The 24,123-nt window shown below is 43.2% G+C and overlaps 4 protein-coding genes across 7 annotated transcripts; 1 reads left to right on the top strand and 3 right to left on the bottom strand.

The window, feature by feature from the left end:
* Positions 1–300: 300 nt before the first annotated feature.
* LOC114786081 (phosphatidylinositol 5-phosphate 4-kinase type-2 beta) lies at positions 301–7,394 on the top strand. 2 transcript variants are annotated; one of them, XM_028972899.1, is made up of 11 exons: positions 301–558; positions 658–827; positions 2,578–2,675; positions 2,754–2,850; positions 3,205–3,357; positions 3,551–3,697; positions 3,791–3,829; positions 4,278–4,391; positions 5,103–5,367; positions 5,462–5,565; positions 6,036–7,394. In XM_028972899.1, the coding sequence occupies exons 2-11, from the start codon at positions 798–800 to the stop codon at positions 6,114–6,116; spliced, it is 1,128 nt and encodes a 375-aa protein (XP_028828732.1). In that variant the 5' UTR covers positions 301–558; positions 658–797; the 3' UTR covers positions 6,117–7,394. The 2 variants fall into 2 exon arrangements, with proteins under 2 accessions (XP_028828732.1, XP_028828731.1); XM_028972898.1 differs by having other exon boundaries at positions 658–941.
* Positions 7,395–7,788: 394 nt separating this feature from the next.
* psmb3 (proteasome 20S subunit beta 3) lies at positions 7,789–9,988 on the bottom strand. Its single transcript, XM_028972901.1, has 6 exons — positions 9,601–9,988; positions 8,936–9,120; positions 8,617–8,724; positions 8,205–8,382; positions 8,024–8,118; positions 7,789–7,928 (listed from the first exon to the last, which is right to left on the bottom strand). The coding sequence occupies exons 1-6, from the start codon at positions 9,601–9,603 to the stop codon at positions 7,880–7,882; spliced, it is 618 nt and encodes a 205-aa protein (XP_028828734.1). The 5' UTR covers positions 9,604–9,988; the 3' UTR covers positions 7,789–7,879.
* A 441-nt stretch (positions 9,989–10,429) lies between these two features.
* Positions 10,430–14,014, bottom strand: cwc25 (CWC25 spliceosome associated protein homolog). The gene is given in 10 exon segments (XM_028972900.1): positions 10,430–11,067; positions 11,296–11,457; positions 11,544–11,707; positions 11,796–11,862; positions 12,308–12,390; positions 12,393–12,431; positions 12,556–12,625; positions 12,991–13,227; positions 13,297–13,469; positions 13,828–14,014. Coding segments are annotated over 10 exon segments (1,128 nt in total). The 5' UTR covers positions 13,846–14,014; the 3' UTR covers positions 10,430–10,952.
* A 1,653-nt stretch (positions 14,015–15,667) lies between these two features.
* Positions 15,668–21,583, bottom strand: sp6 (Sp6 transcription factor). Of its 3 annotated transcripts, none has more exons than XM_028973698.1 (2): positions 21,464–21,583; positions 15,668–17,693 (listed from the first exon to the last, which is right to left on the bottom strand). In XM_028973698.1, exon 2 carries the CDS (start codon positions 17,577–17,579, stop codon positions 16,602–16,604), a length of 978 nt encoding a protein of 325 aa, XP_028829531.1. In that variant the 5' UTR covers positions 17,580–17,693; positions 21,464–21,583; the 3' UTR covers positions 15,668–16,601. The 3 variants fall into 3 exon arrangements, with proteins under 3 accessions (XP_028829531.1, XP_028829533.1, XP_028829532.1); XM_028973700.1 differs by having other exon boundaries at positions 15,668–17,603; positions 21,464–21,529; XM_028973699.1 differs by lacking the exon at positions 21,464–21,583 and adding an exon at positions 18,107–18,544.
* Positions 21,584–24,123: the final 2,540 nt, after the last annotated feature.

Raw genomic sequence — 24,123 nt, 5'->3', positions numbered from 1 at the left:
AAGCTTCATTCCTTTCAATTATAATAGAAGAATTGAAAACAGTTGCATAGGTTAAAGAAGCAATAAAACTGGCCAAATTGTACAGTATCTAGTGCATCAGCAAACGTGGGATCAACTACATCCTTGTGTTTGGTTCAACTAGGTGTCATCAGGTTGGCCATTGGAAGATCTGAACGAGGAATAAGTCGCGGAAAAAACGCCAGCGCGGGCCCAGGCCGTACTGCGCCGCGACTGGGACGTGCAGCCGGCCCGGGCGCAGTAACCGCTCTCCGCCGGACGGGGGCGCCTCCGGCGGCGCAGTGTGCAGCCCGGGCGCCATCTTGGGGAGATCCCGGAGGTGGTGACAACTGTGTGAAGCACATCAATAATGGGATTACCAGGCTCCAAATGACGCGTTTTATCGTTTTCGCGGCCTCGGGATCTGACCGGAGCGGATGGCCTTTCTGAGCGGCTGAGCTTTCTTTTTTTTGGGTTGCTGCTTGCTTGCTGTGCTAGACCTCCGTGGTTCAGGCGACCCCGCCTGTGGTTGGATGGCCGGCTAGCGAGCTAACCGAGCTGGTCTGTGCGCCACTCCGGACTCATCTGTGGCCTGCAACTGCAATGGAGCAAGGGTGGTGACGGCGGTGTTTTTTTTTTTTTCTCTCTCCCCCCGTTTAGCGTTTTAGCCCAAAAAGTCGCACGCGGGACTAATCGGCCGTCCGATGATGTTCCTGTAGGAGCCGCCGCACGCCAGCGCGCCACCCTCGGTTCTCACTAGTGGATTAGCCGCCCTCGCCCGAACATCCACACCGAGAGACATGTCATCCAACTGCACCAGCACAGCGCCGGTGAGCGCCAGCAAAACCAAGACGAAAAAGAAACACTTTATCGGACAGAAAGTAAAGTTGTTCCGCGCCAGCGAGCCCATCCTCAGCGTGTTAATGTGGGGTGTCAACCATACGGTAAATGCGCCCGCTTCTCCCGAGCCCGGTGCGTGTCGGACCCGCCAGAGGAACGGGTAGCGCCGGCTGTCAGGCGGGGGTCATTTGCATGGATTTTACCCGCCGAACTGTTTTCATTCTCTGTGTGTGTGTGTGTGTGTGTGTGTGTGTGTGTTTTGCATTTAGCGGGGCCTGGTTCATTTATAATACCTGAAGTTCGCAGACAGCAACTTCTACAAATAAGCAGGCGGCTTAGGTGTCACCTACTTAGTGTGTGTGTGTGTGTGTGTGTATATATATATATATACACACACACACACACACACACACACACACACTTGGCACCGGAATAAAACATGGTGCCGCCCGCCTCCGCCGTGTGCTGTGCGAAGGGGTGTGTCGGGATTTTTGCCCGTAATCTATTGTTTGTTGCCGTCACGCTGTTTCGGTATGCTCGACTTGTTTGAATCTCGCTTCGTTGTGTACGGGGTGTGTTTAAACCTCTGTACTTTATACTTTATTTTACGAAAATACTCAAACCAACCGGTTTTATGGTGAAATTTGGTCCCGTGTTAAGGACGCGCCGTGGGTGTCACGATCTGGCAACACGTAGTGTTTACAAACGCGCAAGTCTCTATAAAAATTGCTTTGTACAGAAACACTGATGATCAGCATCATGATGTTCTAATTAAACGTTCAGTTTTGACCTTTGCATATTCTAGTCACTTAGTTTAGCATGGCCATGTACATGGTTCAATTTCTATAACCATATTTATCATTAGGGTTAATACGTCTCATTATATTTAAGGTGGTGGTGTTGCCAGTTATAAATTGGACTGAGCAGTATGTGGGGGAAATGCTTTTCTTTGTCGTATTTATTATGATATCATAGTGTTATTGTGGAGTGCGAGTGGTACTGATCTTTTTTTCTAGATATAATGAGAAACAGGTCATTTATTTGTGGAAATCCATATCATAACTGTATGTTAATAAAGCATTCCAATGTCTTCGATATGGACAGTTTCTATGTGCCAGGACCTTTTACTTTTTGTCATTGTGCATAAGACCAGTTCCACCCTGCATCGTTTTAGACTGCTCCATCACAGCAGTTGTTCATTTTTAGACCTGGCAAATTAACAGCTTTCCACTTAGGTTTCTCAGTGGGACTGGTGTTTTATGCTTGTATGCAAGGATCAGCCACAAATAAATGTCCTGTCCTGTCCCTCAAAACATTGTTGTAATCGAAACACATTTCTTCCCGTTGTGGTAGTTACCTTCATAATTAGTATTGATTATATTGAAATTAGATTTTTAAGAATGATTCTTCTTCTGGGTGGCTAATGTTTAGTTTTGTATTCATCTAAATTAATGTATACTGTAGTTCTGTAATAAATTGGTAGCCAGTGTATTTATCATCTGAGTTGGATGTATACAGTGGATCTCAGCAAAGTCTCCACTTTTTCCTAAAGAGGTCCATGTTTTTAGTTTCAAAAGCAATCTTCATAATCACATAACTGTATCAGCTGCTTATGAATTGCAAATGTAGACCCAAAGTGCGTTTGGGGTTAGGGGTTGTCATTGGCTTAGCATTTTAAATGGGTTTTAGTCGATCAGATCTGAGAACTAATGGCGTACAAACGTTTTATCGCGTCTGTAGATCAACGAGTTGAGCAATGTGCCTGTCCCAGTTATGCTGATGCCTGATGATTTTAAAGCCTACAGTAAGATCAAAGTGGACAACCACCTATTTAACAAGTAAGATGATGTCCATCTAAAACGTTACTCGTCTTAAACGTGTGAAACATGCTTAATTCCAACATGATTATTTGACAGAGAGAACCTGCCTAGCCGTTTCAAGTTTAAGGAGTATTGTCCCATGGTGTTCCGTAATCTGAGGGAGCGCTTTGGAATTGATGACCAAGACTATCAGGTAAAATTGCTTTATTTAAAACTGCAAATCGCTTTGTTTCATGTATGCAGAGCATGTGCACACTGGAGAGTATAGTTTTGGAAAAGTTTAAATCGGATTAACTTTTCTGACTCTGATTCATTTGCTTATAGCGCAGTGAATTTTCATTCACCACAATGCTTTGTGCTTTTTTATTCCCTTCTGTTGTTGAAATGTCAGACTTTTTTTCTTCATCGCTAGTTTTTCAAGTTTTGAAAAAACTCGGTTCACCCAACACCCTGGCGTTCCTCTTCTCATTTTAAACTTACGATATTTCAGCATTCTGTATGTTCGCTGTTCTTGCTGATGTCTACTCACTCCCCTGCTTTCCGTCAGAACTCTTTGACGAGGAGCGCTCCACTGAACAGTGACTCACAGGGGCGTTTTGGCAACCGTTTCCTGTGCACTTATGACCGCCGCTTTGTCATAAAGACCGTGTCCAGTGAGGACATTGCTGAAATGCACAACATACTTAAGAAATACCACCAGGTGAGTTACAGTCAGTTACTGAAAACTAAGGCTTTTCACTGGCTTTTATTGCTCAAGTGTCCAATCGTTAGCATTTTTTGTTTGTTTGTTAGTATTATATAATACAATTTAAACAGTTAAAAAAAGGTTTTGCTCATGATCTCTATGGATATATATTCACTTTTGCTTTGGCCTTGTTCTCCTTTTGAAACAGTTTATTGTGGAGTGCCACGGGAACACACTCCTGCCCCAGTTTCTTGGTATGTATCGGCTAACCGTGGACGGCGTGGAAACGTATATGGTGGTGACCCGCAATGTTTTCAGCCACAGGCTCACTGTACATCGCAAATATGACCTGAAGGTAGGCGGGAACTCATGACATCATTGCACACATTACTAAAATCCTTTTCACTATCCTTCTTGTCAAAAACATATTTTCCTACATTTTTTTCAGGGTTCCACAGTATCTAGGGAAGCAAGTGACAAAGAGAAAGTAAGCCCTTTTCATGTAACCTTTCTGTTATAATTGTGTAATTAATTATCTGGATGCTTTATATTTTATGGTTTTATAAAAGTAAGTTCTTGAAGCTTGAGAAGGAAATGTAAGTTGCCTTAGATCTAATGCAGTCACCCATAGATATGGACTACAATGGAACATATCTGTGGTACAGTCAGAGTGAATAGTTATGACCCAGGTTTTATGAGTGATAAAAAGAAGAAAAACTACATACTTCACTCCATAATTGTGAGATGTAAAATTTCAGGGTGTTGAATGAGTTATTCGTGTTGTTTGGTAACTAGTTGCATTTCATTAAGACAGAGGTAAACTGCAACAGTACATTTAATGGTGGCAAGCAGAGGTGTGTATTAATGTAAAGTGAAGATGATCAAACATTTTTTTTGTTATAACTATAGCATTTATTCGTTCCCCTTCTTCCCAGGCAAAGGACCTCCCTACCTTCAAAGACAATGATTTTCTTAATGAAGGCCACAAGCTACAGATTGGTGACGACAACAAAAAGTTTTTCTTAGAAAAACTAAAACGTGATGTAGAGGTAGGTACACTTATGTCAATAAGTCCCTCCTCTTCATCATAATTCAAAACATCCATAAATATAGTCTCTTCACCTCTCAGCCCAAGGTTGAAAGAAACCTTGGGTGCCATAATTGATGATTGGCTATCTGGCCATGCTGCAGCTTTTACAGAAATGAGATCTTATCAAAAATCAGATGTGATGTATGCAGGCCCTGGTTCACTACATGTCCTCGATCACAGTATCCTCCTCTATCAGCATCTACAGAGAAACCCCTACAGCCATCCAAGAATCCAACAGGGCACGTGACACCCCCACTACTCATTGACTTCTGCTGGTTTCCCATTGCTGCCCAAATTCAAGATGCTAATTCTGACCTACAGAGTGATGTCAGGGTATACTAATCATATTGAACTCAGTCTGGAAGACTTATGTGTCCCAACCCCTGTGTCCTTCCTTGAAATGTCATCTGACATTGTTTTCATCCAGTGTTCTCTGGTGGTGTAATGAGAATAAGGGCATCAGTATTCTTAACCCGTTCTTAAAAATAAAAACCTTCTCTCTTAAACACCCTTGCAGCTTAAAAGTTGCATACTCTGCACTTTCTTACTTGATCTCCATGCCATGTCCTATTGAGAAGATAAACATCTCAGTTATTAGTGGCTTTGGATAAAATCATGTGATGAATAAATGTAATACGGTGCTGTACTATTTTCTGAATCTCTTGAACAGTTCCTAGCCACTCTGAAGATCATGGACTACAGTCTTCTGGTGGGCATTCATGACGTGGAGCGGGCAGAGCAGGAGGAGATGGATGTTGAGGGGGGTGGCGAGGAAGAGGAATATGAGAATGATGGACTGGGTTGTGGTGGGGCCCTGACGGGGTCTTTTGGTACCCCACCAGACAGCCCTGGCAACCCACTCAATTTCACAGGCTTCTTCGGCCCTGGAGAGTTTGACCCTTCAGTGGACGTCTATGCCATCAAAAGCCACAACAGTAAGCAGAGCTTGTTCTCACTTTTTTATTTTGTTCCCTCTGTTCCTTTTTTCAGTTTGATGTAGGCTGATGTTCTTCTCCCAATGCTTGTTAGGTGCTCTAAAGAAAGAGGTCTACTTCATGGCCATAATTGACATCCTCACACACTATGATGCTAAGAAAAAAGCTGCACATGCTGCCAAAACTGTGAAACATGGGGTAAGTCACATAATATTGTTTAGATTTATATATTTAGATATTTATTTAGAAAGAAAGATATCTTCTATACTTAGAGAGTACTGACCTGCAATATATTGACCCATACTCAACAGCCTTGTGATTGCGTTACTGTGGGTAATTCCTTGTCCTTGACCGTGCACAAAGTGTAGGGTGGTAGTAGCCTAATGGGTAACACACTCACTCTTGAGACAGAAGACCCAGGTTCAGACCCCACTTGTTTCCCTGAGCAAGACACATAACAGGGGGGGCTGGTTTTAAGTTGCCCTGGATAAGGGTGTCTGCTAAAGGCTGTACATTTATATATATGGTAATCACATTATTTTTAGCATGTAACCTTTAGCCCATTTTGCAAGTTCTATAAGGGCACCTCACCTTACAACATAAATTCATGTAGATCATTATTAATAAAAATGTACTTTTAATTCTGTTTATTTTATTTTTTCTCATAGGCTGGCGCTGAAATTTCAACAGTGAACCCAGAGCAGTACTCCAAACGATTCTTTGAGTTTATGTCAAACATCCTCTCTTAGACCCTCTGTCGTCCTCTTTTACTACCTGGTCACTCACAGTACCTTCATAGATCTCACTCTTGTTTTCTTTGCCTTTTTTTGTGTTCTCTTTTCCATCCCATTTTCTTCATCCTCTCCCTCTCTCTTATAAATTAATACAAGAGAAATACAGAATGGGGCAGGTAAGGGGTGAGTGAACGTTGGACTGTTACTGAAGCAAAGCGGCGACCACACCCCCACCACCCCCAAACTTCCTCCTACTTTTTTGCCCTTCAACTCTGTTCTGAAAAAAAAAAGCGATGGAAAGGTCTAAGACAGTGTTGTACAGAACATACAACCCCCTGCAACCACACACATTTCACACCCATCTGTTTGATGCCAGCATGGGAACCTGTCCAGTAAAGCCTTGAAAGTCCTGACTAGCAGTTTAACGTCTGGTAGTAGCTGGTCATCTAGGGAACAAATATTTTTTCTCCCGAACACAGTGAAACAATCACCCTCAATTAAAGATTTACTGTCAACAGGAGGTCAAACCCAGGTCAATGCCATCAAAAGTCTCTTCAGTCACCATTCAGACTGACAAACTAACACAAGCCCTGTATCAAGATGGGCAAACAGGAAAAAAAAAAAGAATTTGTGTGGACATTGTAATGTCAAATTGCATGGCTAATGAGCAGATATCACAAAAAAAAACATGTTTAAACACCAAAAAAACCACTGAGCTCTTTATATGAATATAAGTGTTTGAATGTTACGTTGCCATATTGTTTGAAGTCTCTTGACAGTTGTGTCTGTCAGCTTGATGGAGGTCAATTTAAAAATGGAAAAAAAACAAGAAGGGGAAAAATGGTAAGGCAAAGACCTGTTTTATTACCGTAAGACTTGTTTTATATTTTGTTTACATTCATGTAGCATCTTTATGTTTGTATACAGTATTGTTTTGTTACCAAGATACTAGAAGAGGAAGTTACTTGAAAAATCATCCAGTGCATATTAAAGGGAGTTTAATCTGTTTTTTTTTTTTTCTTTAAAGTATGTTTTATATTAATTGGTTTTACTGAAATTGTTGGTAATGCGACAGTTGTAATGATAATGCTCCACTGTGTAACAATGTTGTCAGTGAAATGTTCCTTCAAGAGAAAGAAAAGTGTCAGTGTGCAGGAGACCAGAGAGCAGTCAAAATTTTAACGTTTGTTGTCTTAAAACTCATAACTCATTATGAATGCCAGCACTAGAAAGGACTCACCATCAGCTCTCTAATACATAGAAGAGATTTCAGTAAATGGTGAAATCTGTGTACATTCTGTGTTCTGTCTTTTTTTAAATCACTTCAGGTGATGTTATACCTGCTTTTTAGAAGAAGCCTTGCACCAATGGATAGTCCACATTTGATCAGAATTTAAAATTGAATTTCTTTATTTCCTTTCATCCTTAATGCTGAAATTCTCAGCATTTTAGGCCTGAACTAACTACTCTTGACAACTCCAACAAGAGTGAAAAATGAAATACAATATGTTCCTGTTAAATTAAGGAGGTAAACCTGAACTACCATTACTTACAAATCTTTGGATGAGTCATTCTCTGAGTAAGCCGCACAAAGCTCTTCAAAACTAGTCAATACCAGACACACAGTAAAGATATGATCTGTACTGAACTAGTAACAAACCATTAAGAAAAAGACTTGGAGCCTATAAACATTAGTAACAAATGTCTGAATCGTTTATTGAAAAGGTAAACTAGGATAAAGAAAAAAAATGATTTGAAGAGTGATGGATAGAAGCTGCCTAATCCATTCTGGCCTTTAGAGTGCGCGTGGTGATCTTGTCTTTCTCACTGGGAAGAAAAGATAAAAATATGAAAGTAGGTACATACGAAAATGCACACGTTTAAAAAGACAGACCAGTAATGTATGAGACGTGTGAACTCACATTACATGTACAATGACACCCATTCCTGAAACAGCATCCCTGTCAACAGCATTCAACATGGCCTGTGAAACGGTCTCAAACAGGTCCTCTGGTTCCTATACAAATAAAAAAAAAAAGGTTCAACAGCGTATATATTCATCTACTGGGGAAATATATACAGAAAGTAATAATGCCATCTTACCATGTCTGGCACCCACAGTGATTCACACATGCCATACATCTGCTCTGAGCACGTGCCACTCACAACAAAGTCCTCCGTCACCATGGGGCATCCAATCAGGTCAAGGGAGCAGATGAAAGGCTCAAAGGTCTTGGGGTCGAGTCCAGCAATAACTGGCTCAATGTAGTATGGACCAAACCTTTATAATGAGACAATGAACCTCTAGATCCATAAATAACATCTTACACTCACAAGAGAACAAAATGATATACAAAACAACTCGTATAACAGCAAGAGTGGCCTAAAACCTTAACTTATAGTCCTGGTTTTTAAGAACTTCAACAACATATCTACAGTATATTAGTTTAATGTTGATGGTTTACTTCACGAGGGGAAATCTTGGTATGTAAACCTACAGATTTTCATGACATACCTCCTTTCATACAGCAAGTTCGACACCATGCTCATGAACGTTTTAGGCTTGATCTGACGACCCTCCTTCAGCTCGTACAGGTTAAGTCGAAACTTAAGTCTCTGAGATCTGTGACCGGGAAAGAAAAGCAGGGAAGCCAATGAGCTGTTAATATTATAAGACACGTACATCGAATCGATCAGGAACAGCTCCAAAACAGTTATTTGCATTGAATATAATTTGCTCCCTGGTCATTATAAAGGCCAAGGTCTGGATCTCTTACATTACTCCATGGAGTAGTGTACTATGGGAATATGATTATATATATGAATAGAATTACACTGTCTGGACGTCAGTGGCGAGCCCGGCCAAGCCAATGTGGAGCCTGTCTCCCATCGGGAAGATCTTCTGAAAGTCGGTGGTAACCATCTGAGCCTGGACTCCGAAGCGGCGGTCGGCAGCGATGGCAACACAGTTCTTCCCCCGCATCGCCATGACGGCACCACCGTTATAGGACATTATAGACTGCAAAACACGAACAAGAATTATTACGAGGCTGCGCCGATCAGGAACAATCGGTCCAGACACCGGAAATAGTGCAATTATAATGGGAACAAAGGCGATTTATGGCGACTCTATAACAAGTGCTGGCGGCAGCAGGTGATGAAACCCAGACCACCAGGCAGCTAGTTCCATCAGCAGCTTAACCAGACCGGGAACTGGCTACTGCTTTCGGTTTGTAATCGGTACCAAACGTGTAAAGTTAACATTACAAACCTGCGAACCGACAGACGCTTCGTGTAAATTAATGTATTTCTTAAAAAAAAAACTCAGCTCTTGTTAATGAATTACGATTCGCTTAAATACAACAGTATTCTCGAGCGTAATAGAGCGCACGTCATGATGCTAAGTGGCTAACTGCAGCCAAAAGGAACTTCAGTGGCACAATCGCTTACGCATGACACATTTTCCCACGTTTTATAGAATATGTGTTGTGGCGCTTACCATGGTGAAATGAATAAAGTTCTGCTTTAGCTGAATTAATATTAATACTCCTTGTTGCGGTAGTCCACTCCGCAGTGACTACACGATTTCCAGCACAGGGCAACAGAAACCCTGTAGCGATCACGTCACATATTGTAAGCACATTGATTGGTCAACTGAATTATTGGCCACATTAAAAAGATTTTATTGGTCCATTAGATGGCAAAGGGGCGGGAAAAAGAATAGAGCGTGGTTGGCGCGTGAGAAGTTATCTAACGCCTATTTGATGCCCAGTGCACTCAATATTCGGTAATGTTCGTTATTTTAAACAAAGAGAACAAAATTATTTTTGATATATATTTTTTTATATATTTGGAAAAATAATCAAGGCCAACCAGCCAGTCAGAAGTTATACCTGTTATAAATATATATACACACACATACATACATTGCCAATTCAGAGCGATTTACAATCAGTATTTAATGGGTCAGCCCCCCTGGAGCAATTTAGGGTTAAGTGTCTTGCTCAGAGCCACAATGGTAGTAAGTGGCATTTGAACCTGGGGCTTTATAATCTTCTAATTCATAGGTAAGTTTGTTACCCACTAGGCCAGTGTAGTTACCAAAATTATACTTGTAAATCATTACATTTATAAAATCCCAATAAAACACCCAATAATCAAAACTATGTATAGTCCATACTAAAACATATTTTTGATCCATCTTGAAATTCATTAATCAAATTCCACAAGGAGAACAAGAATTAAAACCTACAGCTTCTGTTTAGATTTTTGCAAGGTAAAAATGTTGGGAAACCACAGTAGGCCACCATCACCCACGCCCACACCTGAACAGTTATTCTAGATTTTATTAAAAATGTCCAAACTTTAAGTTGTGTATGCCTGACTCTGTTATAAGTCATAATACCAAGAAAAAGATCATAATACTTTTTAGAAAAGGTTTTGAAAATCAGCAGAAAACAAAAATCTTGAAAAAAAAACAAGCACAAGGGAGTCCAGTCTCTCAAAATCAAATTCATACACACTGCATTTGTGCTCCAACACAACTTGCCAAGTAAATTCCAGTCAGTTCACAGCAACAGAAAGGAACATAATAATTACTTTGCTTTAACAACACTGTAACACATTTAAAACCTGTATTAAATAAAACTCAAGAGGCATTGTCATGTGAAAGAACATTTTTTACTCCATAAGAAGGTTTGAATAAAAATTATAAAAAAAAAAAAAAAAATTACAAAAACAAAAAAAAATGGCTATTTAACCTAAAATTTAAGACAATCTGGTACTAAATACATGTGTAACACCTTATCTCAGTGAAATAAAACAGATTTGCAGGAATATGTAATGGAACCCTCATCTTTTCATGAAGTTCTTTTCCAGGGATACAGCAGTCCTCTGAATGGAGTGGATGTTCCTCTTAACTCGATCCTCTAAAGAGGACGTGGCGGCACTCTCTAGCTTCATCTCACTGAACACAGAATACAAACAAATGAATCTGGTTAATGGCTTTGGCAAATGGAAAAGCTCAAACAAAGCAACCACAGTTTTGAGGTCTCTAACGGAAAAACACACACACACATTCATAAACAGTAATAGTGTGGACATTGTCAGGGCAGATCTGACCAGTGCCTCATTAATAAATGAGCAAGCACAAGCTACGCTACGATTATTGGGAAAGAAAGGTAGCAGCACTGACTGAATGAAGCTAGCATGTCGGCCATGTTTGCTCTCCAGTGCCTTGTCCTCCTCATCTTGCTGTTTGTATTTCTTCACATTGCTCTCGCGTTCTCCTTCCCTTTCCCGAGCAAAGTCAATCATCTGCCTTCTCTTTTTCTCCAAGTCCTCAGCAGAGAGACCCCTGAAAAAGAAAGGACATTTTCATTTTACTATTCCAGACACACAAACCCAACACTGCTGCCATTTCATGTATAGAACGTTTTTAACTTGGTACGGTTGGTATTGTGGGGTCTGTGGTAGCGCTCTGGAGGTTTGGGGGACGTGGCAGGTCTGTGCTGAGATCTTTTCTCTGGCTCGTTCCTCTGTGATCTGTGAGAGAGCGGAGAGCGACTCCGGTCCCGTGAGTGATTCTGTGTTCGGCACACCGGCAACTAGGAAACAAACCGACATTCAGCCTCAATGACTTGCTTTGGGAAGACGACAGAAATAAAAACAGAAGCCATCCAGAGTCGTACTGACCTGCAACCCATACCCAGATTTAAAAGGACTCCGAGACTTCAGAGGGCCAACTCCGTTCGAACGAGACCTAGTACGAAAACAACATGGTCAGCAAACAATCTAGCAGGTAAATATCACAAAGTCTCATCTAAGGCAGCAACAACGAATCGATTAAATCGAGTGTGTGCAAAACCAGAACAAGTCCTGACATTCAAACAAATCCTGTTAAATTCTCTAATTTGTTTTGTTCTTTATTTTTTTAAATAAATTATTTATTAAAAAAAAAAAAAGTCTATATTTGGCAGATGTAAAGCATACATGTGTATGTTTTTGTGTTAGTCCATTTTTATTTTATTTTATTATTATTATAACAGCTCAAGGAGCAACATGTTTGTGCAATTTCTAAAGATTTTGGTTCTGTTTCTGAATAAAGGGTTGGAAATGAATGCTTTTTGATAAAAAAAAATAATCGACAGATTAATCGATTATTAAAATAATTGTTAGTTGCAGCCCGTCTAATCACTTACTCGTACCTTTCTCTGGGTTCATCCTCCTCAGAGTTTCTCCGCCGATGCTTGTCCTTGTGTCTGTGTTTTTCTTTCTTTCTCTCCTTTTGTCCTTTTTCTTCTTCTTCTCCTTTTCCAGATTGTGACGAAGCTGAACAGAGACAGCCATGAGTGCAACAAATTGCTGCTTTGTACTTTACAAAAGAAACTGCAACCAAAATTATAGAGTTGTTTTCTGACAACTCTTTACATTAGATTTTTGCCCCCTTCCATACCATTTCTTTGATTTTCTTCATTTTCACGGGGTTTGTGAGAACCCCTCTCTTTTTCTCTTCTTCCCGCTTTCTGAGGAAAAAAAAAGCACATGCATCGAATAGAAGAAGTTATTCACTAAATTCTCACATCAAACTACTATTGTCATGGACGTGATGTAGTTATTGCATGTAATGAATCCTGCGGTTTACCACCGTATATTTTCATTTATAGCATTTATCAGACGCCCTTATCCAGAGCGACTTACAATCAGTAGTTACTGGGACAGTCCCCCTGGAGACACTCAGGGTTAAGTGTCTTGTTCAGGGACACAATGGTACTAAGTGGGATTTGAACCTGGGTCATCTGCACTATGTATATCCACAATGGAGGATGACTGGATCACTCTACACATAAAACACAACTTTGTTACAACTTTGTCAGAGCCGGCCGCTGACCTTATTTCGAACAAAGGGTCCTCTCTGATTTTGGCAGCCATGTCAAGTGATGAAGCTGCCACGTTGGGGTTGAAGATGGAGCCAGGAAGAAGGCCGGTGTCGGAGGACGGGCCGCTCTCTGGCTCCTCGTACTGCTGCGTGATCTGCTTGTCGACAGGACGGCCGAGCAGGTACTCGTCACGGGACACCTGTCCACTCGGCCCCTGGTACATCCAGTCGAGGCGGTCATCCTTCTTCCTGCAAAGAGCCCGTCAGCGTGTAAAACCCAGCGCAGGTTAAAACCCAGACGTAGGCGCGTATACGTACTTCAGGGCGCCGGTCTCCTGGGCATATCGGGTGATCTCCTCTCGGGCGCGCTCGGCTCGCAGCTCTTTCTGCAGCTCCTCGATCTTCTTCCGCTCAGCCTCGTGCTTCTGTTCTACCTTCCAGACGCGCTCGATGTTCTTCAGGGTCTGAGGATGCCAACTCTTCTTCAAGTTCTAGATGAGAGGATGAAGCCAGAGAGCCAGGGAGGAGCGTCAATACTTCGAAATATTTTTAACTTCTGTGTGGCGGTCTTCAGGTATACATGGCCGCCAATTAAAGCAAGTAATTAAGAGCGAGGCGCCGCAGAATCTTAATATCTTACGAAGTCGAGTTGTATATAATGAGACGACAAAATCACTACATGGTTTTAGGGGTTACAGTGTACTCAACATTTACACAGGACAAAAGACTAGAGACAGGTAGGGACGTAGAAAAGGTAACCTGAGGTGTAAAATAAAAAAACGCGTTTTGCTAAACCACTTAGCATAACAAATATGCTAACACTACGAACGAGCAAATTAAAGAACTTACGAGATCGCCGCCCCCCATCGTCGCAACGCTGCGTTTCTCTCCTGCCGATCTACCGTTTGTAACTATTTATTAAACAGGGGGAAAATGACGGCGATCAAAAAGTCAGTCCCGGCACGTCGTCATCGCGTCCTCGTCCTCTTCTTCTTCTTCGTCGTCGTCCGCTTGTTTTTGTGAGGCTGCCGCCAAGCTGTGCCGCTCTGCCCACTAGCGGCCACATCCAGCATCGACGCAGCCGCTTGGACGCACAGTGATGGACCTGTGTCAGGCGCTGTGACCGTGGATGGCGTGTGTGCCGCGAAAGACTGTGAACAACGTCAAAACAATTATAATAATTGTAACAAATTGTTGGCAGAATTTATTGAGTGTTGATTGTGTACTTTGAGAGCAATAAACAACTAAGTGATGGCGGTGGTGGCCTAGTGGTTAAGGAAGCAGCCCTGTAATCAGAAGGTAGCCGGTTCGGATCCCGATCCGCAAGGGTGCCACTGAGGTGTCACTGAGCAAAGCACCGTCCCCACACACTGCTCCCCGGGCGCCTGTCATGGCTGCCCACTGCTCACCAAGGGTGATGGGTTAAATGCAGAGGACAAATTTCACTGTGTGCACCGTGTGCTGTGTATCACATATGACAATCACTTCACTTCACTTTAAGCGGTTAAGGAAGTGGTCTGTTTTGGAAGGCTGCCAAGGTGCCGCTGAGCAAAGCACCGTCCCCACACACTGCTCCCCGGGCGCCTGTCATGGCTGCCCACTGCTCACCAAGGGTGATGGTCAAAAGCAGAGGACACCTTTCGTTGTGTCACCGTGTGCTGTGCTGCAGAGTTTCACAGTGACAATCACTTCACTTTCACTTTCATATAGCCTGTGCAATGACCTTATAACCTTATGTAATACATGATTTCTTTTAATGGAAAGTTAACTATAGAAAGATATTCATGGGTTTTGTCTGCAGTCTGGCACTAAAGGTGCAAAAATATCTTATTTATATATATATCTTGTTCTCTAAAAGATCTTATTTCCATTACAGCTGAAAAAACACATAAAGGGAAGTGTGTAAGTATGTGTGTCAGTGTGAGTGTTCTGTGTTTTCTTTGATTTTGTATACTATCTGGTCATTGTTTGTGACATGTTACAAAGAAGGATTCCATCCAATCCACATGCTTCTGTCTAAAGTTTTTACAATTGTGTATATACCATAGGGTTCCATACCTGTCAGTTTACAATGATAGAAATGTGAAGAATGATTAAATGAATATCAATTTTATATTTTTAAAATACTGCACTGCATCAATTCTTCTACACCTATAAATACTAAACACTCTTTAAAAACTTTATTTTCCTACTATTGCACCTTTTACTTTTTTATTTAATTATATACAGGTAGGTAAAGTTGTGGGAACATTTTTATCTGTATATGACAATAAAAACTTGAACCAGCAGTTCAGTTTGGAGATGACGAGACATTGAATAAGTATTTGCATGGTCTGTTTCGCAAAAAAATAGAGAAATTCTTCGACATGGGCGAGAGAGATTGGAAATGTGAGACAAGCAGGAGACAGAGTTGTTTATGGTTAACCCAAGGCTGTGTGTAGTGATAGAAGGAGAGATTGTAGAGTCGTCCAGGGAGATTTTAAGATCCTGCTGTGGGGAGAAATCAGCTGAGATGACCTGTTTTACACATATTAAACACAAGACTCACAATGATATCAACATATAAATTTTTATTATAACAAGCCTAATCAAATAAAATTTTCTTAAATTATTCCATACAACTATTTTGATTTAATTATTTTCATAACTACAAAATAAACAAATGCAAAATGTAAAAAAAAATAGGGTTAAATCTAGATTATTGAACTTGCAAAACAAACTAAAGATATTTTAATTGTTTTTAATTGTTTACTTAAAAACTAATGTTAATTCCAAAAGGAAGTAATTATGATATTGTTGCCTATATTGTATTAACAAGAAATAAAGGTTTTAATTAGGGCAAATTCTCCCGTGTGATGTCCAAATCTTTTGGAAACCGCTCTTTTTTTAAGTAAGCACTAACACTGATTTATATATAAGATTTGAGCATCTCCCATCATCAGCACCTCGCAAACGATGAAGGGAGGAAGAAATCATTTCACTTTACAGTTCATACATTTATGTCAGCTTTTGGAGGGCTTTCTTGTTATATCAAGCCAATGCTTCTGTCTTTACATTTAAATGGTCATGGGCAATTCAGGAGTAACATTTGAAGTGATGACTGAAGCAGTCAAAGGCATTTCAAAACCCGTAAACAATAATTCTGCTCGTCTTGCTGCTCAAACACCAAACAAGTGTTGAAAATGCAGATGATATCATTATATACTTTGATCAACATTATCTGCCTGATGAACAGCTAACATATATTCCTTCAAAAGTTATACATTTTAATAGGAATAATAAATAACATTTAAATGTTTTATCAATTGAAATTTCTCATTCATAAACCTGTTAATGGTTCCCACAGCAGTTTTCTCAGATCCACATCCAGTCCTGGCTCCTCAGTTCCGAGGTTGACCACAGTCTTCCCGAGCCCACAGCCGTACTCAGCTGGGTCCCATCACAGCAGCCGCACCCGATGTTAGTACCAAGTGACCAGTTGTGAAGCGTCTCTAGCAGCACGTACTGGCAAAGAAGTCCAGAAATCTACAGGCTCCACTAAAAAGCAAAATGTGCATAATCTGTTGTCCATTAGGCCTCTAAATGGCATCCGCCATGAGCTGCTTCTGAACTGGCGTGAATTTCTAGTATGTCCGATGCCGTGTGTGGTTAGCTGGATTGCCCTGGCATCGAGGCTCAGCTGCTCTCCGTCTCCGTTTGGGCTTTAAGGGGGCCTCCGTGGTGTCGGGTGCCGCCGTGTGTGGCGAGGGCGGCAGGGACAGGGTGGGGTCGTAACCTTTTGCCACCCCGGCGTCTCCGTTGACCCTCTCCTCCCTCTGCCCGCCTGGCGAGTCGTGCGTGCGCATGTGCTTGGCCAGGTGGTCGCTGCGCATGAAGACGCGCGGGCACACTGCGCAGCTGAACTTCTTGGCCCCCGTGTGCGTCTGCAGGTGGCGCTGCAGCTCGTCGGAGCGGGTGAAGCGCTTGCCGCAGAAGAGCCAGTTGCAGACGAACGGCCGGTCCCCGCTGTGCCAGCGCAGGTGTGCCTTGAGGTGCGAGGTTTTGGCGTAGGCCTTGCCGCAGCCCGGGATGTGGCAGTTGTGCAGGTGCTTCTGCCGGCTGTCCTCGCCGGACGACGCGGGCAGGACGCCCTGCCCCAGCTGCTCGGCGTGTACGCAGTTCGGGCACCGGCACACGGCCTGCCCCGAGGCCCTGGAGGTCGAGCGCCGAGCGGATTTGGGCCGGGGTGCCGTGGCCGTGCCCTCCTGCAAGTCCTCGAGCGTGTAGGGCGGCTGCTGCTGCGGTTGCTGCTGCAGCATCTCAGGCCCCAAGGGCTCCATCTTGAAGCCGTCTTGTGGAAAGAGGTCCGAGTGGGTGGCCGGGGCCAGCTGGGCTGGAGACAGGCTGCAAAGCTGAGGCTCGGAGCCGTAGGGCCCGAGTGACGACTGCAGACCCATGGAACCCCCCTGGCCCATGCCTGGCAGCCCCGCGCCCTGCCCGGCCTGCAAGTCCATCCAGCTTCCGGTGCCGGTGTGCAGATCCCACCACGATGGCACGTTCATGTCATCGCCGCTGCCTCCAGGGGGCGCTGTCCTTAGCCAGGGCTCGTACGGGTGGGCCATCGACGCAGAGTCTGCTGTAGCCAACTAGAGTGCGGTACAATGTGATGAGGAAGGTAACGCGGAGATCACAGTGTGACTGCAGGCCGTACGTAGCATCTGACCATGGCAAGAGATCTGGAAGAACAGTAGTTCAGGGGTAAACAACATGGAACAGCACGGCGTTGCGTACGAACAGTGCAAAGTACGTTTAACAATCATTACTGTATTAAGAACAAATTAAAGCCCTTTTTACCCAACCTGCATGTAACTGTACCTCTTCGCGATTTCAAGAAATGAACATACAACCAACACATGGCTGCGTGCAAGATATGTGTACCCACCCAGCTCGTTGTGCCATTATTTCTGTTACTCATCTCACTCAGGATGATTTATAGCTTGTCCCGCCAATACATCCAACACCCAAAGTCATGCGCTACAATACACACACCCAGCCGCAACCACTTTATTCCACAAATATCAGATTTAAAACTGTCCAATCTGGCAACACTGCGCACCCGGTCCAATCTCCTGCCCTCCTCCCAAGTTACCTGTAATAAAACTTGCTCATGGCGCTGTCACAAAGCCAATCTCTGTCGAATCCTCTTGGCACCACATCTGTGATCAAATGCGGACAGATTATGAATGTTTTTACTCAAGAACGGATGAACTAGTAAATCTGGCATTCGAGAAGGGCCGCAATAACAATGTCCCCCGTCATTCTGGCACCACCTACCAATATTGCGCTTTTGTGTAGAACATGAGAGTGCAAAATGCTGCAGCAGTTCTGGCTTTGAGGATGTGAGACGCATGAAAATGTGCAAACATGTAAACACTTGTGAAAAGCCTCCTGCATCACACATAAACACGCCCACCCCCAACAACGCGCACGCAGACACGGGTTTCCATGGGCACCACCTTTCTCACGCTGAGTGGCCACAGGGAGACGGCAGACAAGCCCGGGCACGGCCTTCACCCCACACACACATCCGCTGCCAGGTACTTCCCACGGACAACAGGCGAGCGGAGCCGCGGAGGAAGAAAACAAGTCGGCGCTCTGCAAAAGGCCGCCGTACGCAAAAAAACGGCCAGGAAAGCAGCCGCTCATGGGCCGATCTAAGGCCACGGGGAAGGAGGGGTGTTGACAGAACACCGGCCCGCGCCCCGGGAGCCAAGAGGAAGGAGAAACAGGGAGGTATGGCTCCAGGCCAAGCTCTATTTGTATGTCTGTTCAGGTTTTTTTTTGAAGACGGCACCCGGCAGACAGCAGAACCAGTTTTTTTTTATGAATCACACGTGATTTACAACCACAGGCCCCGGGGCGTGTTGAAAGGGGAGGAACTCGCTGAAGCGGCCCACCTGCGAGTGGCTGGCTGCGGCCAGCGTCAACAGAATTTTTCTTTCGCCAGAAGAAGTAAAAAAAAAAAAATAAAAAAATCCAATCGACATTCGACCACAACAGCGCCCAACGCATAATCTCCCGAGCACGCGGCGCGCGGCCTACGGCCTCATCGGTGACTCACTGCAGGTCAACTGTGAGATGACACAGCAGTTGCATTAACGACATCGAAATCCCGTTTCTATCCCTTTAATCGGATCCTTCTGCATGGACGTCATGCCCTGGTCATGCATAATGGTAGCCCTGAGCCGCTGACACCAGCTGCTTCAGCAGAGGTCATGTCTACGGCTGTACGGAGAAGCATATCATGTGCTGTCTTGCTCTGAAACACCAAATATTTGGATTACTAATAGGAATTGAACGTAAGGGGTATTCAATGTGAAAACCCCAAAATTGACTGGAGTTCCACAGAACGAACAGTCAAGCTGATTTACTCCTCGTTGCCCTAGAGACAAAGTGTCCTGCTCTGTAATTTCTGGGGAATGCCAGTAGGACGGGAGCAGCTGATATCCTGTGCTGACACCCCCCCCCCCCACCTCCCGCGTAAACAAACAAGTCAAGGAGGGAGACCTTCTCCAGTCACAAAAATGCTGCGCCCATGGGTACTCTCCACGAAAACAGCTGGCAAGGAACGCCTGGGCCGGGAGGCCTTCAAAGGAGGTGGAAGGGCCTGTGCACAATAACAAGGTCGGCCATAAAACGGGGCTGACCTGGACCTCGCACAGCCTCTCATTTGCGAATGTCTCTCCTGTGAGCGCATATCCCGCCATCCACAACCCAATTCGTAGGTGCCCTTGGTCAATTGAGGCAGGACAGCCTGTGCATTGCACATATTCCATTCTCTTCCCTAATAGAATTATTATAATTTCTGTTATTTTAGAAGAAAAAGACATCAGTTGGAAAGATCGTTACAGCGAAAGGGCCAAAAGTCTACGTAATAGGCTGAGTAAAATAACCAAATCGCTCGGCCATTGCGCAGCTACCCCACAAAACGGACTGGGTGACGAGTTCTGTAGAGAAAAGTATTAAAAAGTCTTTTTACATTTGTCCCTGACAAAGACACTTAACCTTAAGTGTCTCTCTGGGGGAGCGACCCTGTAATTAGTGAATGTAAGTCACTCTCATCTTAGAGCCAACTTTGAAAATGTGTGCATTCCTCATTTCCCTCTTCTTCCTTTTTAGGTAGAGACAGATGCTCCAAATTCCTCTCCAACAAAAGTATACCAGGCATTAAAAATTAGACAGTTCACACTCATTCAACAATTTGTTACGTGAAATGGATGAAAAATGTGGGAATTTTATCACAAAGGTATTCGGGTGAGGAATTTTGTTCAGAGAGCATAACTTCTTTTATGCAATGATTATTTATATTATGAAGATTCCAGCCAGTCTAGTTTATGTTCCATAATCTGGCCTATACATTCGATTGTCCTGTCAATAATCGTAATCGTTGGCATTATTAATTACATCATTATAAATTCTTAAATTAATTTTTTATTGAATGTGCTCCCGGTGTTCGCGTTACTCATCATTACGCTAGTAACTGTACTGCTTTTAACGATACAATTAAGAAATTAATTAGCCTTTTATAAATAACACATTTAGACAATTAAATAAAGGACTTCTAAAGGCTTTCAATTATTTTTCAGGGATGTCTGGTATAAAACTGATTACACTAATTCTGCTAATAAAAGTGAAATGCTGTGTGGTTCTGCTCATAAAAAATGAAATACTGTAAGGTTCTGCTAATAAAAAATGAAATGCTGTGAGGTTTCTTCTAATAAAAACATGAAATGCAGTGAGGTTCTGCTCATAAAAAAACATGAAATACAGTGAGGATCTCCTAATAAAAGTGAAATGCTGTGATGTTCTGCTAATAAAAAAGAAAATGCAGTGATGTTCTGCTAAATAAAAAAGGAAATGCAGTGAGGATCTGCTAATAAAAAAGGAAATGCAGTGAGATCTGCTAATAAAAGTGAAATGCAGTGAGGTTCTGCTCATAAAAAAACATGAAATACAGTGAGGATCTCCTAATAAAAGTGAAATGCTGTGATGTTCTGCTAATAAAAAAGAAAATGCAGTGATGTTCTGCTAAATAAAAAAGGAAATGCAGTGAGGATCTGCTAATAAAAAAGGAAATGCAGTGAGGATCTGCTAATAAAAGTGAAATGCTGTGAGGTTATGTTCATAAAAAAATGAAATGATGTGAGGTTCTGCTAATAAAAAATGAAATGATGTGAGGTTCTGCTCATTAAAAAATTAAACGCCGAAAGGTTCTGCTAATAAAAAAGGAAATGCAGTGAGGTTCTGCTAATAAAAGAGGAAATGCAGTGAGGTTCTGCTAATAAAAGAGGAAATGCAGTGAGGTTCTGCTAATAAAAGAGGAAATGCAGTGAGGTTCTGCTAATAAAAGAGGACATGCAGTGAGGTTCTGCTAATAAAAGAGGAAATGCAGTGAGGTTCTGCTAATAATCCCCGTCCATGTGAAACCGCGCTCATCCCCGTTTACCTGCTTCTGCTCCGGGACCGGGGGTGAAGGAGCTCCGTACTTCTTCGGCGTGGGACGGACGGACGGACGGGCGGACGGGCGCTGGGAGGAAGTTTATGGGATCTGAGTTTTGTATCTGCGGCTCCTGAGAAACTCCACCTTTCCTCTGGATTACTGCGCGCTTTGAAGATGCGGCGGCGGCGGGGGGGGGGGGGGGGGGGGGGGGGCAGAGCAGATGGAGAGAGAGAGAGAGAGAGAGAGAGAGAGAGAGAGAGAGAAACTTTCATTTCTTCATTTAGACTGTTTGGATGCAATGTCCCCCGCAATGTCAGTGAATCGATCGATCTGATTAGGATCCAGATTTGGAAGCATCTGCCCCGCTGAAGAACAGCAGCAGCACAACCTGCGTCCACACGAGTTGCAACTTAACTCCAGTCCAGGTGAGGAAGGACAAATGAAAACCCCTGACCTGCGGTGCAGTTCATAAAAACGCAAAAAGTAGCTGCTTTACTCTTCTCAAAAATGAATGCAACAAATGAGACTGTCTGTGTTTGAACAAAATAAAAAAATGCCCAAAAAAACCCCCAAATCGTTTCACTCAGATGGACTTAAACCACAGCAGCAATAGCCCTTGTGCCTTAGGTCCCTCTGCAGGCCATGTTGTCCTTCTTGTAATTACTGTCTGTAAGACTGTAAGTCCAGCAGTGGAAATGTAGTGGTGCAACCTTCTCCAGCAGGCCGATCGTCCAGTCAGGTCCACCGAAAAAGCATGAAATGACGTGAAATAAGACCCAGGTAGTCAGCGCTGGGAACCCACTCGCCACCATCACGGCCTGCCCTGTGCAGGTTGCCAAGTAAACAGTTTTTTTTTTCCTTTTTCTCGTGTTTATCCAGACATCAGTCAGGACTTTTTTCCCCCGTCTTGGCATGTTGTCAAAGCTCACGACACTGTGTCTCAACACGGCTCAGCTGGTTCCTCACAGCTCACATCTCCATCCGTCTTTGTCCGCTGAGTAAACCTGCTTTTTGCAGGTCAGGGTGGTGTGCCATGCTGCTTCAGAGGCACGGCGGCCTAAATATTCTTCAAACAAAATCACCCACTCGAACACAAGCGCCACCGCTTCAGCGGCAATTATCATTCTTCCATTCTCTGCGGTTTAATAATGTGAAAATAAAGAATCAGGACATTTTCAGAAATGTCAGCACCCTTGGTTTTTGCGTCCTTAATCAACAGTTTGATTTTTTTTTTTTTTTTTTTTTTTTTTTTTACCCCTGGCCCATTCAATTCCTGTCTTGTCGCAGCATGTTGGCAGAGCGGCACTCAAATCATCTGACGGAGACCACAGGCAGACAGGCGGGAAATCAAGACGCTCTCGTGTCTTTCTTTTAAAGCAGGCTGTCGTGTCCGACCAAGTCTGGCTTTTTTTTTCTCTTGGGGGGAAAAGTGGCCGTAAATCTCATTTATCTGCTGTAGATTTTCCTTAAGTGACACACAACACAGTCTTCTAGTTCCTCCGTTGATTTCTAGCAACATTGCTGGAACCGTCCCTAAACTTAAAATATAAAACATATATATGTTCATATGCATGGTTCTACAGGCGAATGCTGAAAGGGCCCATGCTAGAAAGGCACGGTCGTTCTCAGCTTGTTCTCAAGGATCGAGCTAGTGAACTAGGACCACACACAATGCCTAAACAATGTTTACCTGGTATTTTCCAGAGTCAGGAACGGTTCCATGCGGATAAAATGCTTCTAAACCCAAAAACAGACGGCTTCATAATGTTCAATTGTTGTCCAACTCACATGCATTAAACGGAGAACTAACAAATTCTCAAAGCCCTCCTGTTCGAATTGTTCTCTGTTTGGCTGCGTTTGTGCCGTTTTACTTTGACTTCACAATTAGTCGGTGTTCCTCATTTGTTGTCATTGTTAATCCGCTTGCGGCTCAATTGAGAATTCACAAACCATCGCTTAAGCCTTATTTAAACCTTTCTCACTGCACTGCAAGTTCAGGGGCTCTGAATGGCTTCACGTCGAGTTCTAGGCGTTGTTCCCATGGGCCCCGTGCTTACTTTTTCTGTCTGGGTCTCCTCTCAGATTTTTCCGAGAATCGTCTGTGTTCTCAAACTTTTGCTGTGGCACCTATGCTGCATTAACACTCACAACCGAGGAAGGAACCCAGAGTGGCCATACCTGTTCCAAGTTGTTCAAATGTGGTAAGATGTTCCTCAGAATACCATTCCACTAACGTACAACACTCTTCATGTATATCACAATTGTGTTTTTTTTTTTTATTGAAAAAGAGATCGGAATTGTGGACAGTGTAGGTATGTGCGTAACAGCCGTTTCTTTTCACAGTGTGGCCAGTGTGAAACAGCTCAGTGTACAATTCCCAGCCGCTGACATTTGTCACACGTTGTAATATGGACACAATGGCTTGGGACATTCCCCTTAACAGAGATTATTAGGAAAAATAAGAATACAGGAGAAGAGTGCAGAAGAACTTCCCGTCCTTAAGAACCCAGATAAGACATAGTGGCACATTTGATTTATTCTTGCTTATTACCGAAAATCCCAGAAGAGGAACTGAGGTTTAGAGTCACCTGCGTTTTTTTTTGTTTTTTTTTTACGTAGACACTCATTCAGCACACTCGTCCACCCCCACCTCTCCTCTCCTCCCG

Source organism: Denticeps clupeoides, chromosome 3, assembly GCF_900700375.1.
Source record: "Denticeps clupeoides chromosome 3, fDenClu1.1, whole genome shotgun sequence".
In the NCBI taxonomy this organism is placed as follows: Eukaryota; Metazoa; Chordata; class Actinopteri; order Clupeiformes; family Denticipitidae; genus Denticeps; species Denticeps clupeoides.
Note: the sequence above shows the minus strand (reverse complement) of the source record. Positions and strands in the feature narration are given on the sequence as shown.

What these genes read in the sequence shown, in the direction of transcription:
- LOC114786081 (XM_028972898.1), top strand. Translation starts at nt 798, where the DNA reads ATGTCATCCAACTGCACCAGCACAGCGCCGGTGAGCGCCAGCAAAACC. An exon ending in TGTGGGGTGTCAACCATACG is followed by an intron (nt 942 to 2,577) that starts GTAAATGCGCCC and finishes TCGCGTCTGTAG; the next exon opens with ATCAACGAGTTGAGCAATGT. An exon ending in AACTAAAACGTGATGTAGAG is followed by an intron (nt 4,392 to 5,102) that starts GTAGGTACACTT and finishes TCTCTTGAACAG; the next exon opens with TTCCTAGCCACTCTGAAGAT.
- psmb3 (XM_028972901.1), bottom strand. An exon ending in AACTTGCTGTATGAAAGGAG is followed by an intron (nt 8,383 to 8,616) that starts GTATGTCATGAA and finishes CTCATTATAAAG; the next exon opens with GTTTGGTCCATACTACATTG. An exon ending in CACTGTGGGTGCCAGACATG is followed by an intron (nt 8,119 to 8,204) that starts GTAAGATGGCAT and finishes TTATTTGTATAG; the next exon opens with GAACCAGAGGACCTGTTTGA.
- sp6 (XM_028973698.1), bottom strand. Translation starts at nt 17,579, where the DNA reads ATGGCCCACCCGTACGAGCCCTGGCTAAGGACAGCGCCCCCTGGAGGC.